Raw genomic sequence first — 21415 nt, 5'->3', positions numbered from 1 at the left:
GCTCTTCAAAGCAGGAAGGCTTGGCCTCAGGACTCGCTAAGAGGCCGCAGAGCTTCCTTCCTGACCCTCTGGCCTTTCTGCTGGAGCTGTCAGCAACCGAGGGAGCCTGACTTTTTTTTTTTACATGTAAACATAAATTTCCCATTTAAGTACACAGGGGTTTAGTATACAGCCATGTAGGATTTCTACGCAGGACTTGCGACTCTTCATGCACATGTCATTGCCTGAGTGGGCCTCGCTCGAACACCCACAGGCAGTCAGCAGTATTCGTGTATTCAGCTGAGAATCGTTGTGTCATCGCTGAGCTGCTACTATGTATCAGGCACCATGACAAGCCGGGGGTGCAGCAACAACCAAAATCAGCCCTGCACTGGGGCACCGCCCACCCCACCATCTCACCTCTACCCACCATTCTGAGAACCTTCTCATCTGGTCTCAGCTAAGGGCCTTCCAGGGTCCCTCTGTCCTACCTGGACACGCCCTGCACCCCCCAAGTGCACCCATCTTCATCAGAATTAATCTTATCCGTTGCTCACATTCCTTTCTGCCTGGCCCCCCTCTCCACAGCAGTATCATCTCCAACAGGAGAGGGAGTCTTCCGGCTTGCTCACAACTAGAGAAGTGCCTGGCCCATAGCTGGAGTTTGACAAGCACTTACTAAAGGAACACACCCGCCCCGTCTTCCTCTGACTACCATTCCCACCGTTCTCGAAGCCTACCCAAGCCATCTCTGATTCCAGCAGTGAGATTTGAGAACCAGGGAGTATGCAAGAGAGGAAATCATCTAGGAGGAAAACGCTTGTCACGGATACAGACATTGAGTCCCTGACTCAGCTTCTCCACCACACAGCAGTGTGTCCTGGCCTGGCAGCCTAGCGGACACCACCTGGGTACCACCCGCAACCTGCACGGGTCTCTCTACTGAGGACACAGTGTCACTAAGCACCAGGCCTCACTGTACATAGCATCTGCAATGCAAGTCTGGCCCAATTACACCAGGTGAACACCCACCATGCTGCCCCCTCCCTGGGAGCCAGATGGACAGACGGCAGGTGCTCACTAACACTCCTCCGCTGACTGTTATACTCAGGACGCACTCTACACGTGGGAATAATGCGCAGAGCTGGCAAGTGCCTAGTCTGAGGCCACACGGGGTCACAGGGGCAGAGTGAAGACACAAACCCCAGTGTGTGCTGACTCTAAACCGTATAATCCTGACAATATACCACGTTATTTCCAACTTCTTCCCAATATGTATACAAAAAAAGAAGGCATGGCTTAATCTTAGCCCAAAAGGTCAACTCTGGAGTTACTACTTCCTCCCTCTCTAAGACATTTTTGTCACCAACCTCAGCTTCTTTTTTCTTTGCACGGACTTTCTCCACTTCCATAAGAATCTTCTGGGATTCATCCACATTTCCTTCAGCTCCTAGCTGTTCAGCTTTAGCAAGAAGCTTCCCTATTTCTTCGTTCAACTCATGTACTTTTTCTGCCTAGGAGAGAGAAACAATCAGGTAAGGAGACATCTAAAAACAACAGATTTTTTAATGCAAAGAAAACGAGTGTTTCTCTTGTTGCATTTCTGGTCTGTTCCACTGAAAATATTAGAACAGCTGGAAACCCTCACTGATGACATGTGAATTCTAACAATTACGACATCCTTAACGCCACCACTGAGACTGATCATAACTAGACCTGTGCACCACGTTCCAATAAAAGCAGTAGCACCGCTGTTACTGCCAACAGGCTGCAAGGACCATCATGTGGGTCAGCTTCTAGACCATCTCTTTTTATGCCTTCTATTACAGTTCAATCTTCTGGGTAAGGGTAAAAAAATGCATGGGTCTAAATGCATACACTTATACTGTAAGCAAAATGCCTAATTATTGGGATTTGCTTTCAGAAATAAAACGGCACCGTTGATCCAGTTTGCAACTGTCTATTTCCTAAGAAATGCTTTTATAAAACTGAAAGGAAAAAAGACACTGAAGAGAGTTCCACTGAAGAGGAGACAAGGGTCATCCAGATGACACACAGGCCAATTCCACACAGATCTACTTTCTTCTTCCATGATATGGATGCACCACAGTTTAACCATTTCCCTGCTAACTTTTCTCATTTCCTGTTTTATGTAGGGATGTTAAAAAAAAATAAAAAAAGAAACTTTAAAACATACGCACACGCGCGCGCACACACAAAAAACAAAACAAAACAAACAAAAAAACCCACATGCACAGTGTGGGGAGGGGCTAAGAGCTCAGCGACGGCCTTCCCTCCTCACTGGGAACAGCCAAGGCAGTGGGTACCATCCATCCCAAAGATGCACCCTCAGCAGTGACCGTGACTGCTAGCCCGGTGGCAGACCAGTTCTTAGGACAACAATGTGAGGCGAAGGCCTCCCCAGCATACCTTTGCGGAAACTTCTGCACTGATCTCCTCTTGCGTCTCTGCCAGCCGCTTCTTGGCAAGCTCAGTTCTCCGATCACACTCAGCAATAAAGGACTCCAAGTGATCCATCGCCTAGCTCAGGAGAGGCAGAGAGCTACAGTCAGTGACATGCCTACGACCTCAGAACTCACGTGTTCGATAGGAAATAACAGTCCTGGGTTGGTTCTTAAAGCCTGTAGGTTCAGTGGGAAGATCTGAAGCTACACTACAGCTAAAATGTCCACAATCACATTCAATTAAGGGGCTCTGTTAAACCAAATGACCACTCAAAAGCATGTCTTCTCATCTGATTTATTTATTTCCAAAATTTGTAAAAGAACCCCCATCCCTCAACAATGTTTCCAAGAAATTTCTGAGGAAAATTAAAACACCTGGCCATAACTAACAGTGGTCTCTGAGGGTCAGAAAAGGCTGGACTGAGCTAATGTCAGAGGCCCTCTCCTGGTGAGTCGTGGGAGATGCAGATGATGTACTCACTGGTCTTTGTGAGCCACGTAAATATTATTCCCTCATGTTCTGAGGGTAGAGTTCCCCCTTCCACCTCAAAACAAAACAATAGAACAAATGTTACTGAGAGCTGTGAACACGTTTAGTTATTGCCCACCGTCTAAAGTAGCGGGAAAACTGGTTACTACTTACCCAAAAAGGTAAAGGAAAAGACACTCTGAAAAGAGTTGGTGGGAATCAATAAAATACCAATTAATAAGCAGTCACATATGCTAAGCACTTAATTTGCTGTAATTAGTCAAAGGCCCCAACATAACTTCAGATAAACATACAAACAGGACGTCACTTTCCCAACTGTCAGGCTAGGACCAGTGATAAGTAGCACCTCCCAAGTTGCTGAAGTCAGCATCATGTTACATAGACAGCAAGTGAGGTTAGCAGTGGATGACCAGGTTAGACAGGGTGAATGATCCACCGCTGAAAAATAGAGAAAGGAAAGTTCTGGGTGGAAATGATAATAAGGCAGGTGAAAGTTAGGCCAACGGACCAAGGAGTGATAATCTATGTCTCTTCCTCCAAATATGGTCAGGAGAGAGCACTCCTCAAGGATTGGTGTGACACTGGAATGGACAGTAGGGACACTGGAGAGGATTACAGTCCCCTCTTTTCAAATGAATGCATACTTGGGAGTAGGTCAAGACAGGGAAGAGGCTCGTGATGGTGCCAAGCCCCACTGCCCACAAGGCCAACTCCCAGATTTCACTCTACACACTTGGAACTCAGGACCTCTTTCCTGTCATTGGTCCCCAAATATTCTCAATAAACATTTCACTATGTTCAAATCAAACGAGCAGGAAAGCCGATGACTGGCATTTGTTTGCATGCATGCACTGCATTTCCTGGAAGTATGTCAAATTGACCAGCTCTGCTGACAAGGTGGGGACTTGCCAGGATCAGAGCACCAGTGAGCTGACTCGGGTCATGTACCATCTGTGCTCACCTGGAACAACAGCTCCTAACAGACCAGCCTGAGAGGTGCAAGGGTCATGCATGCACACGTGCTGAGACTCTGATGCAGAGTTCCTCTATTGTCTACCCAAAAAGAGGGATCTCACACCTGACACAGCCAGGGATCTGCTCAACAGGGGTTGAGTGGGGAATACACATTGACAGTTCTGCCAGTGCCTTTACCAATCAAGGCAACCAGCTGCATCTAAGCAAAATATAAACTGACTCAGACATCTGATAAGCTAAAAATTAAATGGTAAACTTCACAACACAGACTAGACATACTGCAGAGACGTCTCTTAACTGCCATGTTCTTTAAAAGATGGCTCTGTCCTACTGCCCCTCCCTCTCTTCAATGTGCTTCTCAATTCCAGATTGGTTCCTAAATCAAAAAGCAGGTTTAGCGTTTCCCTGGTGGTACAGTGGTTAAGAATCCACCTGCCAATGCAGGGGACACAGGTTTAAGCCCTGGCCCGGGAAGATCCCACATGCCACGCAGCAACTAAGCCCATGCACAACTACTGAGCCTGCACTCTAGAGCCTGCGAGCCGCAACTACTGAAGCCTGCGCCCCTAGAGCCCGTGATCTGCAACAAGAGAAGCCACCACATGAGAAGCCCATGCACCGCAACGAAAAGTAGCCCCCTCACGCCGCAACTAGAGAAAGCCTGCACGCAGCAATGAAGACCCAAGGCAGCCAAAAAAAAAGCAGGTTTAAATGATTAAAAAAAAAAAAAAGGTACTCAAATCTAAAAATTAAGTCCTAATCACAAGGTACCACTTACTAGGAAGTTATCCACCTTTGTAATTCAGGGGTGGTGTGATGAACCATGAACTACTCAGGGGGCCTGGGCACACCACTGGCACAGGGGGCACACAGGTCTCACTGCCGCTGGAGGCTGTCCATCCACACACAGGACCATGAGGTGCTCTCCCTGACCCTGCCTGCCTAGCAGCATCAGTGAGCCTGAGGAGCCCATGCTGTCAGCAGAACAGTCACAGCAAACGTGTGCCTCAATAAAGCCACGCAGGGGCTCTCAAGGTACCCAATTTTCAGATGAAGAAATGGAGGCACAGTCTCCAAACTCCTGAGTGATGGCATCAGGATGCAAAGCCCCCTGTGGTTTGACTCCAAAGTACCTACACTTAGTCCTCACAGTTCTGAGGCAGTTTTCACCAGCCCAGTTTATAGAAAATAGAAAAGGGCAAAATAACTTGCCCAGGGTCACACAAGGACTCTCACCCAGGACCTGACTGGGAAAGCGTGACTGTCACACTGCACACCTACAGAGACCAGGTGTAAGCAGAACCGGTCCCATTAGTTGATATGGTGTGTTGCTCTGGAAACCTGTCAAATAAAACATCACAAAGCAAGACAATGTGGGGGAAAAGTGAACCATATTTTCACTGAATTAGAGAGAAGCAAATCTTTACATTTTCCACATGTGAACACTGAAGAAATGGGCTGCCCTGTAACCTTAATGTTCTGTGTGTCTGTGTTCAAGTTGAAAAACTTGAGATGTATTTACAGAGATGACCAATTCCCTCTCCTAGGGAATTCCATAACACTCTCAAGAAATCAAGGCCTGGCCCTGGTGCAGTCAGAATGAGGCTGTACTGGGCTAGAAGGAGCCAATGGTGAGGCACTTTCTCCCAGATAACCTGAATTTGGGGTGGAAAAGTGCCAGAGGTCCCAGCCATCAGCCCAAGCTGAGGGCCTAGGCAGTGAACACCTACACAAAGAAACACCTTTATGACAACCCTGTCAGGCCCACAAAGAAATACCTTTTTACACCTTTCTGACTGGCAAAAACTGAAAGTTTGGTAACTCGCTGCTCTGTTAGTAAAGATGTGAAAATGGGAACTCTCACACATCACTGGTGGGATCATTCACCCCTCTGGAGAATTCCGTGACACTAACTACCAAAACGACAAAAGCACATCCTTTCTGGGCCAACAGTCCCGCTTCTAGGGATCTTTCCTAGATACACTCACAATGTGCCAATGTGCAATGCAGCACTATGACCATCAACAGGGCATGGTCCTATAAAACAGACACACATCCTGTGGAATACTATGTAGACACAAAAGGATGAAGTACACTATACAATAGGAAATAATCTCAAAGATATGCTGAAAACTTAAACCAAAAAAAAGGGAAAGGGGGGCAGATATAGAGCACGTGTACAGCAGACTACTATTTGTGTTTAAAAAAAAAAGAGGGTTTCCCTGGTGGTGTAGTGGTTAAGAATCCGCCTGCCAATGCGGGGGACACGGGTTTGAGCCCCGGTCCGGGAAGATCCCACATGCCGCGGAGCGACTAAACCCATGTGCCACAACTACTGATACTGCACTCTGGAGCCGGCAAGCCACAACTACTGAGCCCACGTGCCACAACTACTGAAGCCTGCGCACCTAGAGCCTGTGCTCCACAACGAGAAGCCACTGTGATGAGAAGCCCACACAGCGCAACGAAGAGTAGCCTCCGCTCACCACAACTAGAGAAAGCCTGTGCACAGCAACGAAGACCCAACACAGCCATAAATAAATAAAATTTATAAAAATAAAATAAAATAGAAAGTAGAGATACACGTCCCTCAGGTATCCACATAATCTCTGAAGGAAAGAGAAGAAACCGAACAACTGGTTACCTCTGGGGCCAACCAGGGGGCTAAAGAACAGAGAAGGAGGCAGGCTTCACAACATACCTTTCATATCTCAAACTCTTAATCACGTGAGTGTTTTACATGTTTTTAAGTTACTGACAGGACTTCCCTGGTGGTCCAGTGGTGAAGAGTCTGCCTTCCAATGAAGGTGATGCAGGTTCAATCCCTGGTCAGGGAACTAAGATTCCATATGCTGTGGGGAAACTAAGACTGCATGCCACAACTGGAGAGCCTGCGATCTGCAACTATTGAGCCTGTGTGCTGCAACTACTGAACACATGTGCCACAAAAAAGAGCCCGTGCGCTGCAAGGAAAGATCCTGTGTGCCGCAACTAAGACCCAATGCAGCCAAATAAATAAATAAATAAACAACTGACAAGCAGTAACCCTAGTGACATAACTGATCTAGGCAATAATCCTCAACTGCTGCTTAAAGCATGAGGCCAAAGGCTGACAGGGGCCTGTGCAACCAGGTCAGGCTGCCTGTGCCACCCAATTCCACTGACGTTTTGCCACCCAAGGTGACGCACCAGCCAGTGCCCGTCCCGGCCCCTGCACTACTCTGTCAAACGAGAACCTGATTCTGACCGTCAAGCTTCCAGATCTAACTCCCAGGTTATAGGAAGTTTCAAAGATAAAGGAAAACACATTAAAAAGACTGCATTATAAGGATGCAATCAGCAAAATCCAGGATATGAGAGACTTAAAAATTAATTTCTTCAAACAAACAGATTTAAAATGACTTACAATACATCCTAATGTGTGGCTCTTATTTTGAATTCTGAGTCAAACAAATGATCGTAAAAAAAATACTTTTTGAGATAGTCTGGGAAATTTGAGGACTTAGATAATGTTAAAAAATTATTTCTTAAATTACCAATACTTTAAATAAAATTATCTTCTAGATGTACTATTTGCAGTACTTACACATGAAATTCTATGTCTAGGAACTACTGTAAAATAATCCAGTGTGGAAAGACAAGAATAAAGATGAAATAAGAGTCTTCACGTCAACAATCACTGAAAACTGGGAGATGAAACCCAGAGATCTCATTATATTATTCTGTCTACTTCTGCATGTTTAAATTTTTCCTCAATGTATTTTTAGAAACAATGCTAATAAGATACAAACTACTATATACAAAATAGACAAACAAGGTCCTACTGTACAGCACAGGGAACTATATTCAGTATTTTGTAATAAACTATAATAGAAAAGAATCTGAAAAAGAATTTATATATATGTATAACTGAATCGCTTTGCTGTACACAAAAAACTAATGCAACATTGTAAATCAACTATATTTCAGTTAAAAAAAAAACAACAAACAACATGCTAGTAAGGAGATTCTGTCACAACCAAATATAATACCAGATCTTTGTATGCAGAGTAAAGAGAACTTCAAAAGCCAATGGCAACACTGAAATATTTACAGATGAGATGACAGGATGTGTGAGGTTTGTTTTGAGATTTGTGAGAAGTGGGTACACAAAGATGAAACACAGTTGGTCCTGAGCTGATCATTCCTGAGGCTGAGTGATGGGTACATGGAGATTCATTATACTGTTACACCTCCTTTTGATGTATGAGATTCTCCATGGTAAAACAAACAAACAAAAAACCCTGACCATCCAAGGTCAGCCTGTAGCATTTGAGCAGCAAGCTGTTGCTTCCTTCCACCTTAAAGCTGTGGTAAGGGACTGCCTCCAGGGAGCGGGAGGGGCACAGGGAAAGGGGGCTTTTGGCGTTTTCCGTGATAGTCAATGAATTCTGATTCAGCCACATGCTTCCAAGGAGAGCACACAGAAATCTTCAGTATACACAATTTTATCTTTGTCTTTCTCATGATTTCCTAAGGAATTTTAAGTCATTGAACAGGTGTCACAAAGTTTCAAGAGCACAGTCTACCATTTGAGTGTATCATAATTTGTTCATTCATCATTGAGCCTTTTTTGTTGCATCCAACTTTTCAATCTTATAAACAATGCTAGCTACCACAAACATCTTTGTGTACCAGTGTTTGCCTGTGTTTTCAATCACAGTTGACCCTTGAACAATGAGGGGGTTAGCGATGGATTGTGTAGTACTGTAGTATGTATTTATTGAAAAAAATCCATATGTAAGTGGACCCACACAGTTCAAACCTGTGTTGTTTAAGAGGCCACTGTACTTCCTTAAGATAAGAGATTTGTAGAAGTAAGTTACAAGGTAGAAATACCTTTAAATTTTCATTTCTGCCTACTATTTTAGCAACCTGACTGGACCTAATAACTTTTCACGACTTAGCATAATTTGGAATTCCCCGGTGGTCCAGTGGTTAGGACTCCGTGGTTCCACTACAGGGTGCACTGGTTCCACCCCTAGTTGGGGAATTAAGATCCTGAACACCATGAGTCAAAAAAGAAAAAAAAGAAAGCATATTTCTTTCTCCTCCCCTAAGAAATAATCACTTAAGAGCTTGGTATATACCTTTTAAAATTGTATCAAAACGCATATAAAAGCAAACAATTTTTACTCCACTTAGGAGTTTTTCAAGCTTTTTTCATTTTTCACATCAATACACGCATCTTCTGTATCTATAGCTGTGTTTCACTGTATTTTAACACAACTATAACCATTCCACAATGAATACACATTTGCATTTTTCACTTTTCACTAATCCAAAATGATGCAATAAACATCTTAAGTCTTCTCATACACAGGCAATTATTCTTCTGGGACAATTTCTTACAAATTGCTTAGAGGGGACTCAAAGTCTATAAATATCTGAAAGCAGTATAAAGGGCTGATGACCTCTTATAAAAGATTTACCGAGGGACTTCCCTGGTGACGCAATGGTTAAGAATCCACCTGACAATGCAGGGGACACAGGTTCAAGCCCTGGCCTGGAAAGATTCCGCATGCGGTGGAGAAACTAAGCACGTGCACCGCAACTACTGAGCCCGCGAGCCACAGCTACTGAAGTCCACGCACCTAGAGCTCGTGCTCCGCAACAAGAGAAGCCACTGCAATGAGAAGTCCACACACCACAACAAAGAGTAGCCCCTGCTCACTGCAACTAGAGAAAGCCCACACGCAGCAACGAAGACCCAACGCAGTCAAAAATAAATAAATTTTTTAAAAAAACTTGCATGATAAACATGGCTTAAAATATAATTCAAATGCCTGTTACATTAATAATATATTTAATTTTTTCAACATGAAGACAAAATAAATGCTGTACTTTTTTTGTCAGCTGTCTTTCTAACACAACCTAGATAAAAATAGCTCCTAAATATCCCTGACTGATCTGCTAAACGGAATGACTCCTCTCCCAGCGTCATTTGATGCTGCTTGCATTAATTCTGGCATCAATCTTATTATACTTTCAGAGACTTTGGAGATAAATGTTTGGCTCACCTCACAGATTCATCGTCAACAGTGAAGATATTCTACCAAAACACTTGGTGAGATACATAAATACAAGTTATTAAGAAAAATCAGAACAAGTCATGATTTAGCGATGGTTCACAACTTGTGAAAACAAAACCTGTGTCCATCTTCCAATAGCGATGACTACACTGTAGTCCCTCCAGAAACCAACCTCAACATGGGAGCTGCTGGTCCCACGCCTGGGAACTGAACAGTCCACAGGCTACATATGTGGAAGGCTAGGAGCCTAGCACCAACAGCAGGTCATCAGGAGGCAGCAACAGGTCAGTGATAGCAAGAGTCAGCCCACTGGCCACATCTGGCCGAAAAGCTTCTGAGGTGTTCTGATTTATCAAAATTGCAATTTTGACAAGAAAAATCACAACTAGCCTTTCTGACATATACACATATATACCTATATACATACATATATATATATTTATACATATATACATATATATGTGTATATATATATATCTGTTCATCCTGAATGGCCTGTCTTTGAAAGATACAAGTGACCTCTGAAGACAGGTACTGGATGGCTAGTCACGTGGTAAGGGAAGACTTTTCACCTGGAATCTGTAACAGTTACGTTTCCTACCGAAGAGATTTAAAAATTGGATTTTTATCAAATTCTTTTAACAAATCTATATTCTGGAAAAGCACTTTATTTTTTCCTTCTAAGTTTATTCTGCATAACTAAGGGAAAAAAAAGTTATTTTAGTTTGGTATTTTAAAGTCAGGCCACATTTACCTCTATCAAAGTAACCCATCCCGTGCACCACAACGAAGAGTAGCCCCCGCTCGCCATAACTAAAGAAAGCCCTCACGCAGCAACGAAGACCCAACGCAGCAAAAAATAAAATTAAAAAATAAATAAATAAACCCATGCACATCTAAACACTACTGATATATATATATGTTAAAAATTTTAAGGCAGGGTAAATTTTATGGCTAGTGAATTGTATCTTAAAGCCATTATTTAAAAAACCTTTTTATGGTAAACTCTCCCTAACACCCAGAGGTACCTGCTTAGCGCTCCACAAAGCACCACTCACTGTGTGGCAGGACCATACCTTACGCAAGTAGCCCCCACTAATAAAACATTTCCAGTACATCCTCCTCTTTTTACTTCAGTCTTTTACTTTCACAAAAAAAGCTGCAATGGGCACCTTTTCTGTGTACCCATTAACACGTATCACTAAGATACAGTCCCAGCAGAGTTCTGGAACAAGTGTATACAAGCATTTGACATGCTGAGAGCCACCTGACAAGACTGCCCTCCCACAAACACAGCTGCTCCAAGTCACCCTTCGTTCTTCAGGACAGGAGGCCTCCTGCGTAGGTTTACAGCACTAGCCATGAAACATTTCAACATGAGCCATCTGTTAGGTCAAATATGATTTTTAAGGAGTTGAAAGGACAGGTGGTTACCTCTTTAACAGGAAAAGGTATTCCTGCAAATGGTAAATTTTCACAATACAAAAAGGTCTCGTGACCCACTTGAGCCCTCCAACTACGAAAAGAATGTTCATAATCTCTTGGTTTCTTCTAAAACTACTCTGTACATCTAGGTACGTCAATGGGTATAAATGTCCTTCCTTTTTAAAAATCACACTACAGAAGCCATCGTATCACACTTGCTTTTCCTCTTTATCTTGAAGATAATTTCACAACAACATACACTGAACCACACTGAACTCAATCCTCTTTCCATAGCTATACATCATTCCATTGTAAAGAAGAGCAATGACTTAGCCAAGCCCTCAATGAAGAAGCCTACAGTGTTCTGGCTTTCTGCAGTTCTAATGCTGCAGGAATATTCTGGAGCAAATTTATCTTTGTACATATGCAAAAGTATCGGTCAGATATACTCTCAGAACTAGCACTGCTGGGATGTGCTTTCACACCTTCAGATGCTCAATTATCCAGGAGGTGTATCAGGATTACTTAACTCTCCATCTCCTTAGCTCTGAGTGAGGGTGAGTATCTGCCATAGGATTAGATGCCTACCAGAAAGTGTCCTTTTCTATCCTTTGCCCATTTTCTATTCAGCTATTGTTACAGTTCTTCTCAATCATGATGAATTCTATATACAAAGGATACTTGCCCTTCGTCATATGTGCTGCAAATATTTTGTCCCAGTTGAATTCTTATTTTATGTATAGGAATTTCTGATATGCTAATATTTTTAAGTGCCTACTCAGAAAAATGTATCCATCTTTCCCTTATAGCTTCTAGGCTTTATAACATGTCAAGATGACAGAACAAAATTCTCTTTTGGGGGATCCAACCTGGTTTTTCCCCCAACTAGCTAATCCATAGTTCCTAATAGTGTTCATTGAAAAACTCATCTCCACAGTGGCTGAACACATGCCTTTCATAAAATACTAAATTACCGTATATGTTTCAGTCTTTCTGTAGTCTAAATTTCTTCTATTCATCTATTCTTCAGCATAAATTCATCAGGGCATTTAAAAAGTACACTGACATTCTCATGTAGCAGAAATGCTTAGATTTGTGATCCAAAAAAATTATGTTACTAAAATTGAAAATTTAACCTATACATCTGTGTATCTAACTCTTTCTGATATCCCAAGGTAATGGTCTCTTTACATAAGCGTTTTTCAGGTACTGAAGAATTTAAACTCACAATAAAGAAAACTTTCATCTCCAAGCCCCATCTATTAGTTGAGCTGTTTGTTGCTAAAGGCATTTTTAGTTAATTCAAAGATTCAACGCTGATGTTGAAGACTGTACTTGAAAAAGAAATGATAATTTTAATCACTTTTTAAGATTACTGATTTAAGTAGAATTGACTCTAGCTATAATATATCTCTAAAATGTCCATTGGCAGAAAAAAAAAAAGTCTTTCCTTGGTTTTGCTTTTCTCTGACTTCCTCCCACCAAGCTCAGTGCCTTCCCAGTCTTCACTGAGGAACCTGAATGGCATCAAACCCCTCACTGACCTCTGGTCAAACCAGGGATGGAGGACTTGGAAAAAGAAAAAACTAACAGAGTGACTCCATGGGAATTCCCTGGCAGTCCAGTGGTTAGGACTCGGCGATTCCACTGCAGGGGACCTGGGTTCAATCTCTGGTCGGGGAACTAAGATCCCACAAGCAACACAGCACGGCAAAAAAAAAAAATCTAAATAAATAAATAAATAGAATGGAGTGACAATCATGCATTCTCAATGGGGACAGGGATGAAATCTTGTCATGAAGAGTGAAAAAAATCTTAGATATTACAATGGTTAGTGGCCCGGAAAGGATCACATAAACTGATATGCTGGGTATCTGTGGTATCAAAATTTCATGGCGGGGAAGTAGACAAATTATGGGAAAAGGTCTAAAAAAGGCTCCTTTGGGAGGCAAAAATGACAATAAAGTTATGAAATGACATTTTATAACCACTAAATTGCAAAAATTTAATGGTCTGACAATACCAAATGTTAGTGAGGATGTGTACACTGCTATTAGGGCTGTAAACTGATACACATTCTCAAACAGGGAGAAAAAAGAAAAAGACAACATTACAGATCTTTCAAGAATAAACGTGCCTCTCCTACAATCCAGCAATACCTCTCCTAGGAATATACCCTAGATAAACCGTTGTACACGTGCACCAAGAAGATATTCAAGAACATTTATAACACTGTTCATAATAGTTTAAGAATAAAAAATTAAAATGAAACTAGTATCAACCCAATTGTCTATGAACACAAAATGGATAGTTTGGGGAATACTCAAGCAGCAATGAAAACAAACAAACCATACTCAACAAAATATGTAAACTGGAACATAATACTGAAGGAAAAAAGTTATTAAAGATTACCTATGCTATGAAACCATTTTTATAAGACTCAAAGAGAAGAATAAACACAATGTTCAAGGAATCATAAAATATGTAATAAGAAACATTTTTAAAGAAAATGATACATACAAAACATAGAACCGAATAGGGATGATAGACACACAGACACAAATCGGTACTGGCCACGTTCTAGCTCCCAGCCAGAGAGCGGTGGAATGACATCTATTTCATTATTCTGCTTCATAACTTACAAAGGTTACATTATTCTTGTTGGTGCAGTATTTGGCTCTTCACAGTAGGGAATAATTAACACAAAATAAAACTTACATCCAATTCAAAAAAGAGGTCCCTTTCTTTACTTGCAATCTCATAATCTGCTCGGAGGGCCAAATCGTGGATTTTGGTACATTCTCCTAAATCCATGCGCTGTGAGAAAGAAACAAAAATTTACACATGAACATCTACCCATTTGTAGGAAGCACTGTGACCTGGTGTTTTAGCTGTCATCAAAATAAACAGTACTTTTTTGGATATTAACTATGATAAGAAAATTTAAAAATAATATGGCTAAGAAGACTTATTTTCCTTTTATTGATACCGTCATGACTATATGACACTCAGAACAGGTGCATTTAAGTGTAATGATTTATATCTCTTACAGAACCAGAAACAGACTAGTAATGTTTTCATTATTTAGCTTTTGCCAGTTTTATTATTGCATTAGTCACATAAGAAATGTTTATTCGGTGAATAGCAACATGAGGGGTGAGAGGGTGGCAAGGAAGAGGCCAGGAAACAAAAGTATCACTGATAGCAGCAAGTTTCCATGCATTCCTTCTTGCAGCCACGACTACTCAAGATGCTACAGAGACAAAAAGAGGAAAAAGAAAGAACAGAGAAAAACGAGGTTTTGGAAATTACAACATAACCTAACACCTGGCTTTGTGTAGCTCTTTGTATACCAAAGGAAATAAAGCAGAACAGGCTGATTCAGAGCCAAAGCAATTCTCCAAACATTCTCCTAACCTGCTAAATGGCTCTGGACACGTAACTGGGAACACAGACTGGACCATTCACTTGCCCCATTTGAAAAACAAAAGGCTCTTTTAACAAAACAAATTATTTGCGTTACCAGTAAGATTTCGCCTGATGTGCTATTACATGTTGTGAGCACGTACAGAACAATTAGCAGTGCGTATTTCTCATCTAAATCCTAAGTAGAGGATCCTGTACAGGGACACCCCCACCCCCACCCTTGCCTCTGATCATCTAAACAGCAACAGGGACGTTTGGATGCTGAGGGTCAGGCTAATAAGTCAGAGAATGCAAGTTAAGAAAACCCAACAGCCCAATGAGGAGACACCTTGGGAACCCAAGCTGTTGGTCACAAGTACGACTAGCAAACAAAGAATGATGGAGTTCAGGAACTCCTTTAAGCTCAAACTACAAGTGTGTTCAAAACGAGATCAAAAAAATCTTCATGGGTTACAAAACCCTCAACATTTTAGTTTTTAGGCACATGAGAGAGGCTCGCAGTGCCTGACTCCTGGGTCCGAATCTCAGAAAGTGCAGCCATGCTCTTAACAAAATTTCCTTCAGTATCCCAGTGACAGAGCCATGAGGGGACTGTCTAGGGTGGAGTTTATCTTCATTTTGACTGAAGGCTACATGCCAAAAGCTCTTTTCTCCTTCATTATGCTTACTCCGAAGTCATGTGTAGTTTACACATGTTGGTTACGTGGGGAATCCAGAGGTAGGGAAACAAGTTCCAAAAGCCAAAGTTGCAGCTAAAATTGCTATCACTGTAAAGCTGACAACTTTTGCTTCCTTCACTCTTTTAAATAGCAAGTATAATTCTTTAAAAATATATAGCTTCCACAAACAAAACTAAGTGCAACAGCTGAAAAATGAGAGATAGCTATCAGAAATTATTTAAAAGCTAACAAAATTCTGTTACTCAAAGAAAAACCACCTCCAGATGAAGCAAGCACCAAAACCGCTGAGTACTATAATTTTAACTGCAAATCAATTTCCATTCTAAAAACTTCAACTGTCAAGAAAATTTCGACATTAGGGAACCACATATAAAGCAAAATTCACCATTACCTTCCTTCAGGTGGGAGCTCTCAAGCTAAAGCAAGTGGAATACAGGCCTGGGGTTCCATGGTTACTCTGGAGGTAGCTTTTCAGCTTTGCCAAGGAGGCAAGGAAGTACTGGCCAATTCCCCTAGCAGCCAAACACCAAGCACAGCTGAAATACCACACTCATAAACTTCTTCCAAAATATTCCAAATGGCTGTCAAATCCAGCATGTCAGACCCCCCCTTTTTTTTTTTTTTTTTTTACTGAACAAACATCTGCGTTCTCTACTCTCCAGTGGTCTCACACTGCAGACAGGGAAGGGCAAATAAAGGCTCCTTCTAGAACCTTCAGGAAACCAAAGTTCTACCACAAGACAAGTTACACTACCTTCCCTCCAGCTATCCCTCCGCTCTTACTAATCAAGCCTCAATAAAACGATTGCTTCCATTCCTCCGTTGTCTCACCCCTACTGACAGGAGACGGTTTTGAGCAAAGATTTGGGTATGGAGCAGCCCTTGGCAAGCTGAGGGTTATAACCATTTTCATCTTGCAGCTGTGTTCTAAAGAATTATATTCATTCCAATTTAACACAACACAAACTCTACCTCTCACTTGCCACCTCCACATAGCCCACACCAGTTAAGGCTCAACCTTTACAACACCATCCAAGTTCCCAACCCTCACCTCAACTGACCTCACGACCCCACACAATTGTTCACGGCACCCTCACATGAACATGGGTCTCCTGGGCTCCCTCCTCCTCAGTCTGAGCTGCCCTGTAACCCACGCGGGACGGAGTGATGCTGAGCAGTACTTGGCCTCTCATCACTGCTCTGGTTCCACAGCCTCTGTCTCCCTCCCCCTGAAGCACACCAGCCCAGAGGCACCTGAGGCACCCCTGCTTCCCTCTGCTCCAGCATCCACCTGGAGCGTTAATCCCCCAAACGCACACGTGTGTTTTTTCTCACCATTCAGGTCTCTGCTCCCATGTTCCTGAGAGGCCTTTCCTTATCACCCTATCCAACAGTCCAGAACCTACTCATTCATTATTTACTGTCTGTCCTGTTCCTCCATTAGATGAGAGTAAAGATTTTGTCTTATTGGTACCACATCCCCAGTGCCTGGCACAGAGTATGTGTCCAACAAATATCTGGCAAATGAACCTATACCTAACACAATAAACATTTGTAGGAAATGCCCTCATTCACCAGCATTCTGGAACAATGCTACATAGGGATCCAATCAAGAAAAATATGGTTGAACTGCTTCACACTGGTGCATGTCCCTCTACTCCCTTTGACTTCTTCCACTAAGACCTACCAGCAATTCCAGGTTATGATGCCTCATACAGGAGTATCCTACCGCTGACTGCTTATGACCAGTGGAAGCCAGTAGTCTACAGTGATGGCACCCACAACAATCTGGAGCACACAGTAGTTATAATATTTTCCTATACCAGGTCAACCACTGGCAAAACCCCAGCTAACAAAGGCACAAGGCTTGGCTTTCATTTCCTATTTGCTGTCAGAAGAGCCAGCTTGAGAAGATTCAATACACCTGTGCAGTTTGCCAGACGCTGCTCCCCCAAAATGGTAATAATAAAAGCAACAATTAATTATGAAGAAAACGTTCCCCAGCACATGCACATGTGACCCTTAAAATGAGTAGACATTCCAGGAGGGAGCTGTGAAATCTGAAAATGCTGATGGTGTTTACAAAACTAATTTTCTGTAAGTGAATCACCGTAGATAATCCACACTCTTTAGTCTTCTTAAATCCTACCTAATTTTGAATAAATGCACATTCTGCAAAACTAGCATTTATCTGTTTGCTTCATCTGAAATGAACTTAAAGTTTCACTTAGAATTTTACACTTCACTTAGAAGTAGAGAGGTCTATACTTATTGGATCATGTATTGATTTCTTGAAAGGGTGGCATAACACAAAATCGCAAATCGATGTTAGTCCTGATTTTTCAAAAATCTAAAAATCTGGGGAAGAAACATACCTCGTTAGATCAAAAGTCTAACATGTGTTTAACCTGAAAACAAACCAACCCAGAATCTTAGAGCTACAGGCTGACCTGAAGTACACTTTTTGCTAAAGCCAAAGGAGACTAGTATTTGCACTACTTAGCTGTGAATACCTCAGTATAAATGACTCTACAAAAACCTGATAACTTTACAAAGAGAATTTTATAGAAGTGAAATATGTCATTATATAAAATTCCACCCCACTAACAGAACCTATCACTTGAAGGGCAGTAGGTAATTTCTTCCTGGTAAAAGAAAACAGAATTCAACCTGAAAAACCTTCAGTGCCTACACAGCATCCATGTCTGAGTGTCTTATGACATCCCCCCCAAATGTACCTACCGTCCCAGCCAGAATGTCGTGGGGGCAGCAGTCCAGAAGATGACTCTTGCAGACACGGTCATCTGTAAACTTGACCCTCTGTCTGGTTTCGTCTCCTGAAATTCATGTGTGGTTTTAAATAAGACAATATTATCACATTAAGCACAAAAGCATATCTGGTACAATTCACCTGGATGATTTGCAGACTACCAAATACACTGAAAAGCTGATCTAGAGGTATTTACAACTGGAACGAAATACAGATGATTTTTGATGCTAAATATATCATGAAGAATCACACTTAAAGAGATCTGACTCCGTCATTGTGCCAAGGAAGTCAAGGAGTCAGAAGGAAAATGCTGAGCACCAAACAGCCATTAGCCCCACACATACATGTGGGCAATGAGATACCAAAACCCATGCTAATCAGAGGGCGATGAATCACCATGTATGACTTAAAGCTGGTAGTTTCCAACAAAAGCTATTTATTAGTCTAATCATTTTGCTATAGACCAACGTATAGGCAGTATTTTGCCAAAATTATATGAAGAAAGCTTTCTCTCTCTACTACTGACTGATAAATAATCTGAACCTAGTCTACCTATCCCCCTTTAACCCCCACCCTTAAAAAAGACAGTTGGCACCTGAGAGTCACTTTTAACAAGACAATACCAAGAAGAAAAAAAAAAAAGGCAAAAAAGGAACTAGGTTAGTCAATACACACTGTGAGTTCCAACACATACTGTACCCATCTGCATTCTTCAAGACCTCAGCTGCAGAATTTTATGCCCGCTGTTGAAAAGTTTTAAAGGAAAAGTTTTCTTGCCCAACCTGCAGTAAGGAAGTCAGGGGAATGATACATAAAAGTAAAGGCAAAGTGGAATGTGACAAATTTTAAAGCTAATCTGTGTATATGACACAGAGCTGTGTAATACTAAAGGAGGAATATATTTTAGGATTTGCAAGCATCCAGGATTAATGTAGTGTCTTTTTATTGAAAATGTTTTCTTTCTAAACTACACTTTTAAAGTTACTTGTGAAAAAAAGCAAACACTTTTTTGTTATAACAGCTTAGAAATTGGTTGTGACTCACGGCTCGATGAACATGAGGCTTTTCTGCAACTCCCTTGCAGATTGATGTAGGCAGGCAAAGATACACTGAACCTTTATAAATAAAATAGAGGGGCCACAATTGTTCAGTTTGTATGAAATAAAAATATGGGAAGCAATTCAAAAGCAACTCAATATACAAAGAAAGCTAAAAAGCACTTATTCGCCCATGAAATAAAGTGCAAACAATCTGCACAGCCCTGCGAATGTGCCAGTGTGAACTTACAACTTCATTACTTCGGTAGAAAAGAAAACACAAACCACAGCAGGTATATAGTTTTGCAAAGATGCAACTGCTTTCTCCTGAGACAACCATCAAGATCTTGCGCTCCTCCCTACAGTACAACCTACCTAACGACTGCCAAGCACTGGCTAAACAGAGGCTCTCCTGTGTGGCTAGAGGAAAAGGGGGCTGGAAAAGCACGCGGCAGGAACCCACGTTAGAAAAGCTCAATTTACGGCTCCCCTTGCAACGGTACAGAACAAGACGGCCAGGGTTTCCAGGCCATCCGGCTCCCTTGCGCGGAGGAGCTCCGCCAGCCCGCTGCCAGCGCCCAGAGCCCCAGCTGGCTGCAGCCCTTCGCCGACTCCCGGTTCGAGGGGCGGCGGGGGCCGCGGGGGTGGAGGGGGGGCGGAGAAATCGCAGGAAGGTCAGCGGGGAGGGGGCTGGCGCCCCACCGACGACGCGGGCTCCGAGGGAGGAGCCCGCCGGGGACCCAGCCTGCGGGAAGAGCTCAAACAAAGGCCCGGCGCCCCCGGTCGGCGCGCGGGGGAGGGGAGGACGCCCGCGCAGGCGCAGACGGTCGCGGCCCCCCGCCTCAGGCCGCCCGGCGGCCTCGCCTCGCTCCCGCCCCAGCCCCCGCCTGGCCGGCCGCCCCTACTCACCGTCCCGGGCCGTGCCCATGAGCTGGTCTAGCAGGGCCCGCATCTGCGCCTGGGCGGACATGGTGGCCGGAGGGAGCGGCAGGAGCGGCCGCGACGGCTTCTCTCAGACTGCGGCAGCGGCGGCGGCGGGGGCGACGGCGGCAGCGCGGCGGCAACGAAGAAGGGTCGCGTCGGCCTCGAACCCGCTCGGCTTCTTCCCGCCGCGAGGCACGCCGGGAGGAATTGCGTCGGCGCCGGCGCTTGGCCTGCTGGGAAATGTAGTTTAGGGGCGGAGCCAGAGTCTCCGATGAACGAGCAAGCTGTGCAAGGGGCGGGGCCAAAGTCCCAACCCTGATTTTAGTGTGGATCCCAAAACTTACGTGCTCCGCTGAGGCTAAACCGCAATAAAGTGAAATAAGTGTAGACAATACAAAACAAAAAAATAGGGCTTCCTTGGTGGCGCAGTGGTTGAGAGTCCGCCTGCCGATGCAAGGACACGGGCTCGTTCCCCGGTCCGGGAAGATTTCACATGCCGCGGAGCGGCTGGGCCAGTGAGCCATGGCCGCTGAGCCTGCGCGTCCAGAGTCTGTGCTCCGCAACGGGAGTAGGCCACAACACTGAGAGGCCCGCGTACCGCAAAAAATACAAAACAAAACAAGGAAATAAATCCCGTGTTTTCTTTCTAGCCGTGAAACTGGGAATGTATCCTTTAGCTACTCTCAGACTTTTTTTACACCTGTGAAAATGGTGCCTGTCACATGACTTGTGAAAGTTAAATGAAGCATGGAGTTCTTGTTAGGTTCTGTGACTACTACTTGGTGGTGGTCCCTGAGTTCACAGTCTGCCATCCACCAAGACTGCTCTAGCCCTGGCCACTTCCGAGACTGACAATGAGCCTCTGACACATGCGTACAGCGGACAGTAGGGGACCGTGATTCATACCATTGGAACTGCCCACATATCCAGATGTGTATTTGCTTGTTCCGACTGCAGTGCCCTCACACCCAAAGGTCTGCAGGATGCCTGATTTACTGACATGGAATCCTGCACAACTTTGTCTCATATAAAGAAATCCATTTTATGGTAAAGCAGGTCAATTATTTATTTCTGTGTAGCAAGCTGCTTCAAAACTCAGTGGTGTAAAAAAAAATGATTTATTATTTCTCATTATTCTGTGGAGTTCAGGCAGGGCTTAGCTGGGCCCTGGGC

At 43.3% G+C, this 21415-nt stretch overlaps 1 protein-coding gene across 4 annotated transcripts in view; it reads right to left on the bottom strand.

Moving 5' to 3' along the window:
- The window catches only part of LUC7L (LUC7 like), a 30250-nt gene extending 9813 nt beyond the window's left edge, over window positions 1-20437 (bottom strand). The window contains exons 1-6 of one of the 4 annotated variants that reach the window (XM_067707273.1): window positions 20228-20437; window positions 19326-19396; window positions 18254-18348; window positions 14124-14222; window positions 2410-2520; window positions 1350-1493 (exon numbers count right to left, since the gene is read on the bottom strand). In XM_067707273.1, the coding sequence (XP_067563374.1) occupies window positions 1350-1493; window positions 2410-2520; window positions 14124-14219 (351 nt within the window). In that variant the 5' untranslated portion in view covers window positions 14220-14222; window positions 18254-18348; window positions 19326-19396; window positions 20228-20437. Of the gene's footprint in view, window positions 1-1349; window positions 1494-2409; window positions 2521-14123; window positions 14223-18253; window positions 19397-19693; window positions 19785-20227 lie in introns of those variants that run through there. The other 3 variants (XM_067707272.1, XM_067707274.1, XM_067707275.1) reach the window with 3 other exon arrangements.
- Window positions 20438-21415: the final 978 nt, after the last annotated feature.

The sequence above is a fragment of the Pseudorca crassidens genome, chromosome 15 (genome assembly GCF_039906515.1).
Source record: "Pseudorca crassidens isolate mPseCra1 chromosome 15, mPseCra1.hap1, whole genome shotgun sequence".
NCBI classification, from domain to species: domain Eukaryota; kingdom Metazoa; phylum Chordata; class Mammalia; order Artiodactyla; family Delphinidae; genus Pseudorca; species Pseudorca crassidens.
This window is presented reverse-complemented; position numbering and strand designations above follow the sequence as displayed.